This window comes from Falco punctatus (genome assembly GCF_963210335.1).
Source record: "Falco punctatus genome assembly, chromosome: 1".
Classification (NCBI taxonomy): domain Eukaryota; kingdom Metazoa; phylum Chordata; class Aves; order Falconiformes; family Falconidae; genus Falco; species Falco punctatus.
This window is the reverse complement of record NC_137580.1, coordinates 121,275,063-121,293,728: the sequence shown is the minus strand read 5'-3', so window position 1 is coordinate 121,293,728 and position 18,666 is coordinate 121,275,063. Positions and strand designations below refer to the sequence as shown.

Below are 18,666 nucleotides of genomic sequence, written 5' to 3'. Positions count from 1 at the left end.
TTGGCACCTTTTGCTGTTTGCATTCGCTCTACATTTTAATGATCCTCTGCAGTGCTGTTTCTCTATACGTGAAGAGTCACTAGGAAACAAAAATGCGCAACTGTGCAGAACTTAGCCTGTAATTTTATGCTACACAATGAGACATACCTACAATAATCTGACAAAATGAAAGCAACACATGTCATATCAGCTCCAAATAAATATCCTGTCTCCTCTACAGCAGCTGCATTGAAAGAGATCTGACATAATGGTGTTATATCAGCAGAGCTACTAATCTGAGATACTAGTGATTTCAGTACCGAGGGGGAGAACCCTGTAGCAAATAGAGGTCATTCAATATCCTCTAGCACTTTGGACAAGTGTGGCATTTTGGACTGTCCCTACTAATGACAGAATACAGTGCTGATGCTAAAAATTGCTGTTGCAGAGCTAATTGTGCGGGTTACCTGCTCCTAACAGCAAAGTGTCTGTTCAGATGGGCCTGCTTTATTTTGATGCCTTGCAGAAGCAACAATGTTTCTTGGAAGAAAAAGGCATTACTCCTAGGTTGTTTTTAGCAGTGAAAGAGAAGGCTCTGAGGTATCAGAAATGATTTTTTACATATTTATTTTAAAGATATTTAACCCTCTTTAGGAATACAGAATTGCTTTCTAGACCTTTTGTCTCCTCAGTATCTTATGTGTCATGTCATGCCAAAAAAAGGAGCTGCAGTGTTCTGGTGGGAATATAGGAGTATCCGAATCCACACAGCAAGCACACATTTCTTTTTTCAGTGATCCTCAAGCGGCAGAATTTCAATGAGAGGTACAGTAGTTTAACCGAAATAAGAAGGATGCTGAGAGAATTTTGCTATTTTCAGTGTGATGAGGTGGCACATATGAAGAGTCCTTTTCCTTGGCAACAATTCCTGACCATAAGGTTGAACCTGTTTACCCAGGCACAGTGCCATTCTGTCAGATGGGCATTGATAAACCAATTGTAGAGACCCTGTGTTGCATGTGCATCAGGTGTAAGTGTCCCAGATAGGATTCCCAGCAAGGATTGTCCGTATGTCTGTTCTTTCTAATTTTATACTTCCTTCTTCCGTTACTAATCCAGGTACAGGTCTGATTATGGTTCAAAAATAGAGAACATCCTTTTTCTCCTTTAGTAAGACCTCTTGCCCACTTCATAACATAGATTGGAATAATAGTTCAGGAGAAGTTTTTGGAAGACAAACTTTCCTCCCTGGCCTTACCAGACCTCTTCCTTCTGCATTCAGAGAAATGAGAGCTTTATAATTCTTTTTCCTTTCTAAGCAAAGTCCCTGTAGGATCCATCAGAGTAAATCTTTGGCACAAAGCTAGATTTCATATGTACAACAGAGTGGAAATCTATGTTCAGTCACTCTGTGTGCGCTATTTTGCAGGATGTTCTGCCTGAACTGGTAAAACCCACTAAGGTTTCAGGGTTCAAGAAAGAGTGTGGCACTGGGGCCTGTCTCCCTAGCTGCTCTCTCACAAAAACCACCTGCCTTTCCTCTTCATTTCCTCAGTGGCCTCAGTTTTCTGTAAATCAGCAGTACTCCCAGAATTGCTCTTGCCCTATCTTAGATATTTTATATGGCCATAGTACATCTTATTTTGCTTATTGTATTCCTTTTTATGTGTTTCATTTTCATGTGTATTGAAGAGATAAGAATCTGATATCTGTGGAATGTGCAAAATAATGCCAGGTCATGCTCTTCTCTGACAGCTGAAGCAATTGCACAGGCATCCAATTATTAAGTACAAAGCTTTGATAATCTAATTTCTTGCTCATCTCATGCAGTCTGTTCCATACGAATGCAGCAGATTTGAAAAAATATGACAAAATCTTAGTTTTCCTGATATTCCTTTTGGAATTAGCTTTACTAAGTGTTGAGGCAACACACTGAAGCAGAGCTTGCAGAGCCAGCATATTTTGATTTTGGTTTAATTTAGACTCTGAATAATAGATTATATTTTTCTTCTGGACCTGGCATGTGTCATTTAGATTGGCCACAGAGTGGGCAAAAGCAAAACGTGTTTTGATTGTATATGTTTCTATGAATGCTGACAGTAAGCAGTTACATTTAATAATAGCCATACTCCCTGAAATCTTCTTAACTTGTCTCTATCTACATACAATATTTTTTCACCCACTTATAAAATGCAGCTACCACTGGTCGGCTGAACAACCTTTAGCTGTGTACGTTACTACAAGATGCACTTTAATGCAATGTAATTTTCTGGGAAATTTTAAGTAGAAGAATGATTGCTGTGCTTTTGGGGGATTCACTTACTGGTATCCTCTCCTATTGCTGAAGCATCGTGAAATCTTCAAGAACTTCTGTTGCAAAGCAGGGAGGCATAAAAGCAACCTGCATAAACCAGTGCTGAGATCCAAAAAACTGCAGTTCAGACTTGATTTGAATATTTTGCTACTCAGATATTTTGATTGTGGGTTGGGATTTGCCATTTTCCAAATGTTTGTATAGTGCAGTCCAGCACAACAAAGCCATACACAGTTTGAGTGCTCTAGGCAATGATAAAAAAGCTAAACAAATGAAGATAATGTCATCTGCAAACTGTAAAGAGTGCACAGTGGACTAGTCCTTTCAGTTAAACCTGAAAATGAAGTCACCATTCAATTAATGGAATGAGCATCAGTACTGCAAAGAGAAATCTGCATCCACACATACACCGTTCCACTAGTGTGTCTGGATTTCTGGTAAAGCAGAGTGTTGGTCCTTCTGTCAGTCCATTTAATTAACTATAGCTTTACTTTTGTTTCTGAAATTTACAGTCAGTTAAATCATAAATATTGTTTTGCAACTGATAGAACAGTATGTAATGGTCCTCATCTTGTATCTCTTTTAGTCTGAATGTCGCATCCTCTTTGTAATTTTTAATGACAACAATTTTTATTATATTGCTGGAACTTTTCCCAGGGTAATTGTGTCTTTTGTATATATGTGATCTAGAAATGAAACTGCAACAGAAAGCTGCTAAATCCAACATCTTCTGTAGCTGCATATTTATGTTAAAATATTCTTGGACCTACTGGAAGAGACTGAAAGTATCTTAAAAAACAAAACCAACCCAGAATTTAAGTTAAATGATACACAAGGTAGCTGAGCTTTCTGTAGCTCAGTGAGAGTTGTTCTAAATATGAAAACATCAAGCAAAATACAAGTGAAGGCAGAACATATTTGCATATCAGCTGTCTTATGGAGCACATTTGCCTTGCTGTGTGTCTGTATGCCCTTTGAAAGTATTTCAGATTAACAGAGATTTTACATTTTGACCACAAAATTTGCTCCAGTTCTGATTTCCTCCAAGACAAAGAAAAGTAACGACCCTATGAGTAGCAAACTGACTGATCAAGACCTTTCTGCTCTTGGCTTTTCAGGAATGTAAAGTCATTTAAGCAACATCATGGGCAAATCTCATCAGGGCCAGACCTTACCCAAAGCAAAGACTTATTGTTGCAGCCTTCAGAATACTGGTCAAAGAAACCTTGCATTGTGTAACTGCACTTTGGTATCAAATGCAACTCTATGGGAGCTGCATGTCACTTACGTGTAACAGAAGCAAGTATCTTGCCTGGCTACCAGGATGACTGTGGTGGGGCATAAGTAGTGAGTGCTACGCTGCAGACAGAGAAGATACCAGAAAAAAACTTATATTTCTGCCTTAGTAGTATAGCATAATAGAATATCTGTGAAGCTATGGGCTGTGCCTTTCTGTTATGGTTTTGGAACTCAGAGAATATGGGATGAGAGGAGAAGCAGTTAGAGACACAGCTATTGCCTGTGGATCACTCTGTCACTTCTTTCCATTGAAAATGAGAGATTATTGGAGAGCTTTGGAAGAGAAGGGGAGGAACTACTTTTCAGTCCACCAACTTGGACTCAGTTATTGGCTACTGTATATGAGCATGCTCTTTATCTCCGCATTTTTATCCTGTACTGAATTTGTGGGTGGCACAGAAACCATCAGTAGTGCTGTAGATCCTCATTTTCCACCTGAATTTTTAAGTTCAGTGATCAGTTCTTCAGAAGGAAAACATGTTTAACTGTATGAGAAACAGGGACAACGTCCTCTAGGATAGATGTGTAGCATAATTCAATAAATTGAACAAACATTACTTGGGAACTTGAGGAATAGCTCTTCTGTAGGACTGGATACCCTGTTTAGAGTTTCCAAAGTTTATATAATTAAATATTTCCTGTGCCTTGCCTTAATTTTATGGTTTCTTTTATTATTTCTTTCTAGCTCAACAAAATTCACCAAAAATCCATGAAGGCTGGTGGGCTTATAAGGAGGTGGTCCAGGGAAGCTTTGTTCCAGGTAAGCGTAATTTTAAAAACTTAGTTTTATTAAATATGTTTTCACTGAAATTAAATCTAGTTGGGTTTGGGGGAGATTTTTGGGGTTTGTGGTTTTTTATCCATTGCAAAGATTTGAAGCGCACAAGTACTCAACATCATATTCTAGTGAAGTGTATAAAGGTTTTTGTCAATACATCATCCAAAGACCATGGCCGTTTTCCAGGAAAGAAATCGCTTTGATGACATTCCTGGTTTCTGTCAGTAAAACTAATATGATGCTACTTTGTGAATATATGTTCTGTGTATTGGAAAGATAAAGGGAGGACTCAAAAGCAGGATTGTTAACTGGATTAATTTACTTCTCTGATGCAGCACTTCTAGATAATCCCATTTCTGCAAAGAGTATATTAGGAAAGGAACCTAATTGAAACGTGAACCTAACATGTCAGATTCACTAATTTTTGTTTTAGAAACAAGAAATAGAGAGTGAAAAAAGATTAAATCCTAACTTGGCTTTAGTAAGATTTAGTAAATGGTAAATAATCAATAGGCAGCTAAAAGGATCTAAATAAGCAACACCAGCTGAATTTGATAGGCAAAAGTGAAATTCAGGCTAGCAGTAGCATGGCATTGGTCAGTATTGCAGAACTCCAAAATATGTGTATTGGTTCCCCTAATGCTGTATAGTCGTTTAGTATCAAGTGCTCTGAGCAGGCCTTAGATTGTTTTTAGCTCTGGATCTCTCTTAACACATTTCAGGATTTAAGCTGCCTGACACGCTAGTAGTTCTTTGAGTGACATTTTTGTATTTTGTTTTTGACTTACATTTGACACCTGATCTTTTGTGCTCCCTTTCTGTATATTATATTATCCTTTCTTTCAAACAAAATTACTTTCTGTCTGGAGCAGGGTCTTCGCTGCTCCATTTGACTAGGTGTTTCCACTTAGGAGTCAGGAAACTTTAGTAACCTCCATTTTCTGTTCAGTTGTAGAGCTGATTTGACAGTGCATTCTTCATTCAATATACACAGAAACATTCAGTGATAATTTTGTTCAGTATGTTTTCAGTGCAAATTGAGATGAATATGCATTAATTTATGTATACTAGCTATATGTTATAAGCTAAAATAGTGCCTCAAGTTCTATCATGAATGCACCATGAAAATTGCTACATGATCTTTATTTCTTTGATGTACTAGAAAATACTGCTTGGCCATTGTACAAACTATTCCCACGAATCTTAAATTTGATCTATCATCAGATATTTTTCATTGTTGTGACAGCAGTTACAATCTGACAGTTATTAGAAATATCCAAAATGCTGATTATCTTGATAGGAATACAAGTGCAAATGAGATTAAATATTTCAACGCAAAAGTTTCTGGAACTAAAATTCTTGTGAAAAGCACATATGAAAATCAACATCTACAAGCCTAGAACTTAATTATATATTGATGTAGAGTAAAGTAGCTTTTCAGATTTGCTTGAGATCGGTTTGGGCTGTTAAAGACAGTGCAGTGTATTGTTACGCATATTTAGTTCCTAATGTTGATAGTGGAGAAAAAAAACCTGGAGAACATAATCACCTGCTTTCAAGAAATTTCAGCCTTCCTGATCTGCATAACCCAGGTAATGCCCAGTAGAAGGTATTTGTTTAACAGGCTTTCTGATTATTTCTGCATAAAGTTATTGAGAAAAATAATTTGTCAGCATGTAAAGAAACATATGTGATCAGCTAATGCTTGTGGTATTCTGGTTTTAATACCGTGAGAAATTTGCTTTGGGAACATCCTTAGAAGATTAAGGAGAAAACATTCATGACTCAGCTTTCAAGAAGGAAGGCTTTCAGCTTAGTGTGGAGGGACACCTCCTTTGTGAGAGAACCCTGAATTACTCATGCATGTTGAATGTCCTGCTAACCTACCACAACATCCTCAAGAATTGGTCCAGAAGGACAGTTATGAACAGCTCACTGAAGCAGCCATGAAGAAAGCAAGGGTAATTTGGGGGCACCTTTCTTGCAGGTTGTCATGTTTCTTTCAGATTCAACTCTGCAGCCTGTAAACCTTAGCAGAGGAGAGAAATCCCATGAATTTTTACAGAACAAACAACTAATTTTTTTTCATCAGCACCTAGATTTTGGAGTCTTTGAAAACCATATTTAAAGCATTTCAAGGATGCATTTTATGGTTATCATCTCAGGCTAACACATCACAAAGGATATATTAGTGCATATTAAGTTTATCCGTAGTGTAAGCAATCACATATCAGATCTTGCATGTGATGCTAATTAGCACCTGGGAGGCGATAGCTGTGAGGGCAGTCTGAGGAGCTATAGCTGAAGTTGCTGACTGAAGTGCACTGAAGCAAAGAGCTGTGGCCATCTGCCAAGATGTTTCCTTTCCACAGCTGTTTGTCCTGTCCCTGGGCTGGAAGTTACCACCCCCAAAGATATTAGAGAGGAATATTTGTCCAAGACTTTGTCACTGCAGTTGAAAACTGGCATCTAAGCTATATCACGGACATCAATACAGCTCGTTAGCTGCTTGGGGGAGCAATGGCCAGCACAGAGGTGACTAATTGGGGGTAATAGCATTGTAAAACACTCCGGGATGAGTTGCTAGAGTTCATCTGTCACGGCTTTAACTGTGTGGATACTTTTAGCCTACTTCAACACAAAGTCATTGTCTTTCTTCGAACCATCACTTCTTTCATGTATAGTTGTGTAAGAATGCATTTGGGAGCGATCACAATATGCCTAGGTTAGAATATGTCATTCATAAGTTTTTCTGCTTAATACCCTGTTTTGGATGCATTTAAGTCAAGTTCTAACAAATGCTCTGGATCCTGTGCAAATTTGTCTTTGAGCAGTTCTTAAAATCAAACCATACTTCACCACATTCCACAAATCCTAAACTCCCTATTCTCAGGGATAGATTTTAGAAGAATTACTTAAATCCCTTTCTAATATAATCTGGACAGGTTTTTTTCCACTGTAAACCAGTGGCCTGCAATTGCTAATGTGTATCTCACAGGTAGGAGAGGATATAGGCAGAGATGAGGTGCAAGAACCATCACACTGTCTTCCTCAACTTCCCTTGCACTGTGCAACAGAGGAGAGAGCAGTGGTGACTGACAGGTTCTCACCCTACAGTAACTGTGGCTCAGGTCTGTCTTAATGCCAAGCCTTGCAAGCGAGGGTGCAGAGCTGTGAAGTGCAGGAAGGTGCATCATCAGTGGCTGGGTCTGTGTATGTACTGCTGATGCATAAAACACTCTCATCTCTCACCTTTTCTAAAAGCAAAGAATTGCTCTTATGATTTAAATCATGTAGGCAAACAAAGTAGAAAGTAAGTAGTGCTTTAAAATGTTAATTGAATGCAAATTAGGTTCCAAATTAAACTTCAGGGAATGTTCAAGGATGAAGAATGAATACTTTTCTTTATGCATAGTGATTTGCATAATAATCAAATAATCTATATTGTTACATACATACTTCACTACATAGACTTTTTTCTGGTATGCAATATCAAAGTAGTTCAAGATGAGTTAAAATACATTTCAATAGCCTTTTTCATCTTTTGTTTCGCTGAGTTGTGCTGTGACCAAATATGTTGTGTCACTAAAGTAGCACAAGCATTTTTCAGGGTGGCAAAGGCAATAATATTTCAAACTATTCTGTACCATTTCTTTTACTTCAAATAGATGCGTATAACCTTTGATACTCTTGTGTGTGTGATTGTATTGATTCTCTTCATAATGCTCCTGTTTTTTTCATAGCGTCATAAAGTGGGCTTTGGTAAGCATAAAATTTAAAGGTGGTTAAATCTAATTTGTGATCACAGAATTCACTTGTCAAAACTCCATGCTGTTACTGAAACTTTGGTCTGCATATTAATACGATGGTGTAAGTATCTTGCCTGGGGGAGACACTGTCTTCATGACTCTAACAAGTCTAAAGTTACTTTACAAGGTGATAGTGCTAATCTTCACTAAGAGGAGGAAATCCATCTCTACCAAATAATGAGTGAACTTTGCTGAAGGAGCAGATAATGTTCTTCTCCTTCCTTATATAAAGGTTGTAAAATTTAATTCCAGATAAAGATCTACATCCACTATGATTCATTATTGGCCTACAGATTACCAAATCAAAGGCTCTGTTTCCCTGAGATTCTGAGATGAGAAATCCCCTGTTCATCATTCCTTTCACAACTCATTTTACTATAAAAGGGAAAAGACTGCTAGAAATTGATAATGCTGCTCCTGCCTTTTGCAAGGATCATGCTGATAGGATTATGCCCTAACATAGACCAGCTGGCAAAGCTACACTGACAAAAGCAACATGGGCAGTGTCTGTGAAGCACTGAGAAACTTCCTCCAAGGAGGAAATGCATGAATTTGGTAATAGTTTGCAAGGAAAAAGAAACTTGATTGACGGTCTTAGTCATGAGTGCCAAAATCTGATTTTAAACTTCCTGCTGTCACCATGTGCTTTTCTTATGGCCCACACAGGCAGTTCAAGCGTCCCTATTTTCTCCTGTGTGCACTTCAAGATTTCCTTTAAACTACACATTTCTTTATATTCATGTTCAAAAATGACCTCTGATGGGCAGGTTTCTGTAAGAACCATGAATTGTTTGTCCATGGCCTGAAACTGAGAGATACGAAACTTCAAACCCAAACACGTCTTACACTTTCTGCAAAGCTCTTGTATTATGCCATTCTCCAAGCACACAGGGGTCTATTTCATGCATCGAGACGGGTGATCACTTAGTTTGGCTGCCTGAATAATACAAACCATAAACTGCTGATTACTTCTCCTGCCTTGCTTACTTTTGTACTAACTATAATATTTCTTCTAGTCTTATTTTGGGACTTCAGGAGGCTGCTGCATCACTCACTGTCTGGTGCATTTTTCTTGTCAGTGAAAACAGTGGTGCTGTCTGAGCTATAGCAGGGTTTTAAACAGTCTCCACACACTCTTCAAAATCATTCAGTCTGGTGAAGAATTAACCAGCCATATGTAATTATTTGTTGGAACAATAATAGCAGTTTTTCTTTTAGAAAGCAATATATCGGAACACTTCATTTCTTCAGGGTGATAGAGCATAGATTCTGGAAATCGTTCACTTACTGATTTGACCTTAGATTAGAATTTATAATATTTCAGCTTTGGTTGTCAGTTAAAGATAGCTTGAAGGAAATATATTTTGTACCAGATCTTTTGTTGGTTTCTTACTTTCTTTGGCAATGCTGCAAAAAGTGACTGTTTACAAATCACGTAACTAAAAAGGCAACTAGATCTTTTCATATTTTTGCATGGGCATTAAATATAATTAACATGTAAAATCATTGTCTCACTTTCAATAATAGTTGATACAATTCATTATTTTAAAATAGCAAGAAACAGATGAGTTGACTGGTATTAATTTGGAAGAAAGGAGCACTATTAAGGGGAGATATTTGATTGCCTCAGTTCTAATACAAGTATGGCAACATTTGCTCATCTTTATCTGAATTGTAACCAAATTACCAAGTTTGAGACACTCTCACAGCAGTAGTAGTGCTGTACTTAATGAGACTATCGGAATGAGTCTGTAATTTTGAATCTTCCATAAAAATGTAGAGAGGCTGGTTAGAGGGTGAGTCACACCTCAAAGGTTGATTTGTCCCTGAATTTAAATATGAAAAAAGTAGAATTTAGCATATGAGGATATTTTTACGGTTCTACATAATATTGTACCTTCACAAGGAAGTACGGTTCCATGTGATACAATTTGGGTCTCCAGGTTTAGTCAACAATTGGTCTTATTAAAAGAGTTTTATGGGTACAATGAATGAAAGCTGAGTTTTCCAGATTAATGATTTCATGGATTATATTTTCCTCACAAAGCCTCTGATGTTCCTCTGATGTGGATTTAAGTGGGAGATGAATGTCCGTTGGGAAGTCAGTGATAAAACCGAAACACCATGCCATACTTATTCATAGCAAGTATATTTAAAATCTCAGTCTGTGTCTCTGAAGTTCAGATCATGCAAATCTTTGAACAAATTTAAACACTCTTAGTTGTTTTATGAATTTATCTGATTTAAATACAAATGTGAATCTGCTCGCTTTCACAAATAGGTGGAAAAATAATGCAAGGTAACTGTGTTTCAGTGCTGATCTGTAATGTTCTCTTTCAACAGCAATCATAGTGGGGGCAGAAGAATCAAAGTTGACATTGACTGTGAAGATCTCTGTGTGAGAATTGGGATTAATTTATTCATTTAAGAAAATGCTACAAGTGGGTACTAAATAAAAGTGTCAATTTAATGACACTAGGTTTCTAGGATGTGCACTAGAGGCATCTTGCTTGTGTAATGGGCACATTCTTAGCAAGTTCAGGTGAGAATATACAAGGTGGTCATTCATCTGGCTGTGGTCCAGTGGTCTTTCATCTGTCCAGCAGCTCTTAGTAATTAGGCAGGTTTAAGGGCTTTGTCTTAAATGCTTTGGTAGCAGTCCTTCTCTGAGGTTGCCAATCAAGCTAAATCCTGAACTCTCATCTATCTAAAAGTGCAAAATGAGCTTCAAAGGCATAAACCAGTTCAACCGATAGGACAGCCCTGTTTGCTGTAATTTCAGTTGGGCCATTTCTTTTGCCAGCGACTAGCCTTTAGAAAAAGGTACGAACAAGGATGGCTGCGTTAACTAGCAATTTGCTGATTTTTTATTATTTTTTTTTTAAGCTACACCCCACTTCTGCAATGGATTCCCAATATGCACAGGAAAATTTCTTCTAATTGGTTCCTAGTTTCTACCTAGCTTTTAATTACTTAGAGATCTCCCTGGAAGCTTTCTGTGAGACTGTTTCCTGAATTACTAACTATGGTGAGTCTCAAGCCAGGAAGAAAAACTGCCGCTACACCTTTCTGAATGGTGTCTTACCCAGAGATGCAAAGGTGATGGGCAGTGAGAGGTTTATCAAAACTCCCTTTCGAAAGGGAATAAAAGGGAGGAACAAAAAGGAGGAAGGGCAGTAAAAACAGGAGTTCATGGGGTCAGCAGGTAGTTGCATTATCTTGTCCACATTGCATTATAAAAGCTGTGATAGAGACTGTTAAGCCTAGTTGTATCAGTGTCCTTCCTCTGGTTATCACCTGTGTATCTTTAATGTTCCAGTGGTGAGTAATCTAAGCTCACACTTAACAGTCAGAGAGAACCAACTGTCTGTAGATGCTCCATACTAGATAGCAATAGGTAGAATACGTCTTAACCAGAAGGAAATAGCTCCAGCTTTTTATCACTTTCTCCATTAGTTCTGTTTAGCAGTGAAAGAAGACTGTAACAAAACTTTGAGTCAGTGTAAAGGTGTACGGGACCATGGGACACTATGCAGTGTGGTTCTCCAGGCAGTCTGACCAGAGGAGGTGTCCTGGCAGAAGGCCTCCAGGGAATACACTCAGAAGCCAGCAGCTCTGCTTCCTGCCTGCAGTATGGACCTTGTCCCCTTCATAACACCTGGTAGCGCTGTGATTTGGTTCCACAGCCCCCTTCTCACTTGACTAAGGAGCCCAGGACTGGGGATCATCCTTTACAGCTGCTTTGTCACCATTTGAGCACGGAACTCAAAAAGTTACCATCTAGTCCTTCCCACTCCTTCAAATACCTACCCATGCAGTCTGTTTTACAAGGGCCTTTCAAAGTTACTGTGTTACATACGGCCTGTAGCTGCAACCATTTTGGAAAGAGATCTTACACTTTTTTCTCCCTTAAGCTTCCTTCACTCCTTCAACAAAGCAGAACAATTTTAGAGGGCAAGCAAAGTGAGCTAACCACAGTAGAGAATTCTGAAAATCTGAAATTTTAAACCTTGCCAGACTTGTGGTTGGACCACAGTTCTTTGTTAAAGTGGTCTCAGATCCCTTTTCCCTTAACAGCCTAATTATCTTTCTTGGGTCTGTTTTTTCCTCCTAAGTTATGATTAATATCCACAGAAGACAAACTGCATGTAACAGATGTATCTTGGACTTTGCTTCGTTATACTGACAGGACCAAATGATTCAAGTTATCTTCCTGTCTATTTCTAGCCACAGTCAGGCACTGCAAAGGTCAAGCCTTCCGCCGGTAACAAATCCTGCATTGGATGGCATGTTGGATCTTGCTGTGTTACCAGCTGTCTAATACCTCTCCTGCTGAACCCACAGGTTCCCCCTGCTAGGACACAAGCAGTATCCCTCCATTACTTTTGGAATGGGCTAATATGGAAGACCTTTAAGGCAGTAATCTTCAGATCCTTGTCCATTACTGTACCTCACACTTTGCTGTTAGGTTAGATGCCAATTTTAGGGATAGCAGTGGTCCAGTTTTTGATGAAGCTGAAAATCCTCTTTCCCACTGTCCTGAAGTGGTTGCTATGTACCTTGCAGTGATACTAGTATGGGTTATAAGAAGGAAGAACAATTAAATACCACTAATTCTTTGACACAGCTGTAGCTGGTAGGGCTACCACAACCTGCATGGTGATGGCTTCTGGCTGGGAGGAAGTTTAAGAGATGGTGGTTACTATTCGGGCATTTTTATCCTCGAACAGGAGAACAGGAAGCAGTATTCAAAACATCTGCTGTCCTACACACTGTGGAGTCTACAATCATTACAGAATCTTGAAGACCTGCAGTTACTGTTGGTTAAGTAACTGCTCTTTCTGAACATTTAATGCAATTTATTTTTTTAAAATATTTACCCAGCCCACTTTGAACTTGTTAAAAGTGAAAAACCAGCAAGCCCACCTCTGTGATCATTCAAAGGTTCATCATTCCATGATAAACACATCCTCTTAAGCTTTTGTTTAAAGAAAGAAGGATCAGTCCTGTGCAGGACCTTAGATGTATCAACAGAAGTTTGGGGTTTGCAATAAAAACGTAAGGCTAGTATTAGGAAGCTTTCTTTTCTTATGATATCCGCTGTGACCTAAAAGCAAAGGAATGAATTCCACATATAGGTACTGGTATATACAGGAAAGAGTTTATCACATTCTTGACAAGCTAAGTATAAGAGCAGTTGAGTGGTCTGTGACTAAGTCATTAATAACTGAAAGCTTGTAAGTCCTTATTTTGAAGGATTATTCAGAATAGTTCTACATGCCAGACAGCAAGGCTCCTGTGTATTGGTGCAGCTGAGTATATGTAATGGTATATTTAGGAAGTTGTATCTTATCTTATGCCTTGACAGGCTAATCTTCACATAATATCTTAGTAGTTCTTGTCACCCTTTGGCAGTAGACATTTTGATGGCATCCATATCTTAGAGGAGTAGAACTGAAGCACAAGGAAATCTGATAAAAGAATTAGTGGCTGCTCAGACACCCAAGGAACTTTTCTAAGCTAATAATCCAAACTGAAAGTGAGTAATGACATCTGCCATGGTTGATTGTGTAAGGAGGGGACTTGGAGCTTTGGCTATTAATTACCGTGTAGTAGTAGTAGTAGTACTTTGTGTGTATGCATGTGGTTTTGTACAAGAAGGATAGTAGCAGTTATCATTCCCTACGTTAAAAAAACAAAAAACCCCACCACCTTTCTTTATAGATTTTCATTGTATAGTGTAAAATAAGCGTCCTGTGGTGAAGGAAGTCACTGAGAATAACAAGAAATGGTATTTTTCTGTGCTAATAACGTTCTTCATTAGTGGCATGTAATTTGACTTTATCAGAGAAGGATTACAATGCTTTGGTCTATGTTTGCTTAGGTACTTTTCCCATAAATCTGTATGAGATGAGATAGAACTGCAAGGGATTGCAGTATAGCGTGGAAATTGAGATAATTGACACTAAAAGGTTGCCTCACCACTCCTCCTGTCATTATCCCACTTATAAAAAATACTCTTGTAAAATGCTTTGATGAAGAGAATTGTATTTTAAGAGTACTACAATTACAGTTTGCAATTATCAGTTAGGAATCCACCTCTTATTTCACTGAGACTATTTACATCGGGATATTATAGTCACTTAAGGGAGATTATACCTGTTACATTGGTGATGAACCCAGCACCACAGAGGACTTTTTATAAATAAAGCATGCAGTTTTCAATTCGTACATCTCATTAGTACAATTTAGTGTCATTAGGGTAGAATTTGCCACTTCATGCAGAGGAGGATATGGTCACTGCAGCTACACCTTTATCTGTGGTTAAGATAAACTCCTGTGAAGTAAGATTACACCACTGTTCTGTGTATGGTTACACAGAGTAACTCCGCTTGTTGTTTGTCAAGGAAATTTTAACTGTTACTCACAAGGAACTTCCCTGTCAAATCCTGTGCCCTGCCTAATGGAGAAAAAAGTCAAAAAGAAAAGGAAAAAAGGCCGTTACCTAAAGGTAAACACATCATATAATATAGTACTTTCCTCATAGACTGCTATGATTTAAATTGTAAGCACAAAATCGAAGGATTGTTTTATCATAGTATTTATTCAGTAGCCTGCAAGAACTTTATTTCTGAAAGTGCCGTGTGTGTTTGTGTACAGGATTACTTAGGCTCTTCAGTTAGGGGATTGCTAGTGATAGATAGTTTGAAACCGCTCATTTGTACTCAGTAAAAATTTCTTCCTCTTTTAACACCAATTTAATGTGGTTCAGTGAATTCACAACTGAACTTTTATCCATTGAACACACTCAGGAGCAAAATCCATGCTCATCTTATGCTGTGTCTGCCTGGCTACAAGTACATGGAATTATTGTTTGGAGAAGTTTTACTGGTGTTACATACACACATTAAAATACAACTATCATATCAACCCACCATGGTATTTCAGGGCACATGCTATTTGTGGTCACTGAAAGGTTTGCTATCTCTTACAAAGGAGCTCACCATAAAATACAGGCACCTGCTTAATGCATTTCCAGCTACCTGCTGACCCTGCTCAGAGCATTATAGTTAATGACTCCGGTCAAAGAAAGGAGCTTCCTGAATGTTATTGATTGTTTTTTTCTACTACTGAAAATATTACTTAAAATTGTCACTTTTCCCTTTCTGAATAGAGTGGTTTTATATTAGGGCACTTTTTCATTTTGTATTTATAAAATATACAAAAATGCATTAGTGTTTCCAGACCAAGCAGTCACCAACTTTATAGTCAGGACATAAACCCTGAAAATAACAGCATAACATCATAATGGGAAACCTGACAGGTCGTTAACTACAGCTGTGCAAATGGCACTGCTATAATTCACAAGTGCATGTAGACAACATCACAGCCTACAGCCTTTCATTATCCGGTCAAAAGAGAAAAATACTGAAGTATGTGGCACAAAATAACCACGTTGCACTGGAAGTTGGTCACTTGATGCCAGAGCACACAGCATGATAGGTGTTCCACCCCCAAACAGAGGTGGTTCTCTAGGACCTTTTTATGACCTCCCCCTAACGTATTTTTTTTCTATGTTGAATATCTAGGAGCTTCAGTTATGGAGGCTTAGGTGAGGAATGAAGGTCTTTACACAGAGAGGGCATTCTAATAATATTAAATAAAATACAGGGCAAAGAAAGATGGATAAGGTGAGTTCAAGGCAACAGCAGAGAGGCTGGGAGAGAATTAAACAACCAGTTTAGACACCTGCATCATCAAGCTATCGTGCCTAGTGTCCCTATGCTGTTGATTAAAAAAGGAAAAAGATGTTCTGCAGATCCTTTGGAGAAACCCATGTCTTTTGGCAGACCAAAATGAAGTGGTACAGCTGCCCCAACAGAGAAGCAACAGTAGGCAACAGGATGGGCACTGTGCACTTGGTGTACCTGCTTCATGTGCATTACCAGATTTTCCATTTCAAAGGCTCGTTTTAACAGAGCTGAAGCATGTCACATGATTATTTGTAGTAAAATTTTGGCATTATCTCATACTATGTTATAACTTCAGAAGTGGGAAGAAAGAAGGGTGGATATACGCCGGCCAAGTAATGGACAATTGCACAGCCACTGCGTGTCAGTTTAAAAACAAACCCAAGGGCTGAGATGCTCTATCATTTAAGCACTGACATTTCAATCGGATTGTGAGGAGATGAATTTTTTCTTCCTTGCTTACAAGAAATACTTCGGTCACATCAGGTTTAGTAATGTCTCTGAAATCCAGGTGTTTCTTTGTTTCTACACTAGAATAATTAGAAAGCAAGTCTGGCTGAAGTAGTCCCTACAAAAGCCAGCCACTGCCAGTTTTGAAAATCCTAGGTTATTACTTTTGTCTGAAAATAGGTCCCACTGAAAACAGTGGGATTTGCTTGCTGAGACAAGTGCTACATCCCTTGAATAAGGGAATCAGAAACTGATTCTTTTTTAAAAAAGTAATCAATATTTACAAGACTGTATTCCTTTTAAGATGGTTTTAACACCATCTCTTTCCAACTTCCTTAACTGGAGTGAAATTACTTATTTACACAGCTGTGCAGCGTAGCCTCCGTCTCTTAGAGTGTTTACACTGCAATTGCATTAATAAGGTGCTTTTTGAGGATATCATGCTGTAATACTGTATCCTTTGTTTCTCATGGAGGGGAGGGGCTGAGTGGAAGGAAGGATAAACCTTGGTACCTGGGATTGTGCTAGTGTTACCACAGCACAAACAGGTATGGAATGCATACGATGTTCAGTTCTGAGAGGAGCTGCTCCTTCAAATCTCAGTCAGATGCAGTTCAAGCCACATCATGGGCCAGCTGCCCTTCTCCAACACGCCGATAGGAATGATAGCTAATTCCCAGCTTTAGTCCTCATTTAGAACTGCAGGTTTTATCTGTTCCATATCACTCAGGGAATACAGCACATGACATAGGAGAAAACGTCTCAGATAATGTAGTCAACCTTTCTGTATTTTCAAACTAGGCTACATAGACCATGGCTACAGAATACCCATTCACTAGTGCATGTCAGGCTATTTCCCAGGAGTTCTGATTCCATTTTGCTTTTGCTATCCAGCAGTTGGGCATCTTCAAATGGCTTTTCTTCCTAGGCTTACATTAGGCTTTCTTAAAATAAGGGAGAAATAAATGACTGAAGTCTAATAGGATATGGCTGAAACACTTATATTGCATCACCTTGGCAGGCCCTGTTATCCACATACTGACATCTTTAGAATTACCCTGTATTTTAATGTGCATTTAAAATTGGTTAACAGGAGTATAAATTAAAGTAATAGAGAAACTAGTCTCTCAAGATGTTATTGCTCATTGTAATTTCATGTTTATGGGCTTATTGCATTGTGGCAGGACTTGTGGCTTTTTAGTTCTAGATAGCATAGTAGTAAGAAGATGATGCCTCACTTGGAGCTTGGTGAAATCAATGGAAATCCTTCCACTTGACTTGAACGGGCTCTGTCTCAGGACTATAGTCACATTATTCTCACTGTTGACTGCTTGGATTTAATTTCCTGTTTAAGAAGGCTGTCCAGTGCAAATTCATTTTTAGATAGAATTTTAAATACTGCGTCCCAACTTATTTTACGTTATTTTTCTCACAAATTCTATGCATAGTCTAAATTAAAAAAAAATAAGAGGGAAAAAAAGATGAAAAATTGCATATTTGTTGAGATGTGAAATGAGATATAGTTGTGCGCAGAGATATGATTCTCTTCCTATACCTTTAACTCAGTGTAACCACAATGGAACTCTGGAAAAGACCAAAGGAAAAGTACTAATTAAAGTGGCAAAAGTCCACTGAATCAAAAGATGTGAAGCTTCTGTATTAATGATGTTCAGGTTTCTGTCTGTCTTACCGGGGTTTCTCCTTTGTTGCCAATTCTGTAACTACTCTTTTCACAACCACAGTACACTTGGGCAGGCACAAATACACACTTAAGGAAGGATGCAGAGCTGAAAGTAGTATTTGTAGAAGATAGCATAGAAATTCTCCCAGCTTGCTACATCAAGTCATGAGTATTTATTTGTATCCGTTATTTAAAACAAGCACTTTACATTTGCATTGTTTGATGCTACCTAAAACACCGCTAAGATTGTAAAGACAGAGACATGAAGGAGCTCCAGAATATGAATACTATAAATACTGAATGAAAAAAAAAAAAAGTTACTCAGTTTCATAAACAATACTACTCTTTTTTCCTAACCATTTTCACTTTCAGAACTGGTTTAGCAGTCTAAGTCCCAGTGGCTTTTGAAGATTGATGGCCAGATCTACAAACTCTACTTGAGTGCTTTAAAATGCAAACGACTGGCCAAGGAAAAGGAGCTAAGTACATAATAAGATACACAGTTTCTTCCAAAAGGCTCTGGGAATTGGGCATCCAACTTGCTTAGGCAAGAAGATGAGAAGATCCCAAGAGGCACGTGCTGTATCACTTAGTGCCTGAAGACC

General features: G+C 38.3%; 1 protein-coding gene across 3 annotated transcripts in view; it reads left to right on the top strand.

Moving 5' to 3' along the window:
* CA10 (carbonic anhydrase 10) overlaps nucleotides 1-18,666 on the top strand; it is a 228,346-nt gene that overhangs the window by 34,779 nt on the left and 174,901 nt on the right. For all 3 annotated transcript variants that reach the window (XM_080394642.1, XM_080394641.1, XM_080394643.1), the window contains one exon: nucleotides 4,278-4,352. In XM_080394642.1, coding sequence (XP_080250768.1) covers nucleotides 4,278-4,352 — 75 coding nt within the window. The remainder of the gene's footprint in view (nucleotides 1-4,277; nucleotides 4,353-18,666) is intronic.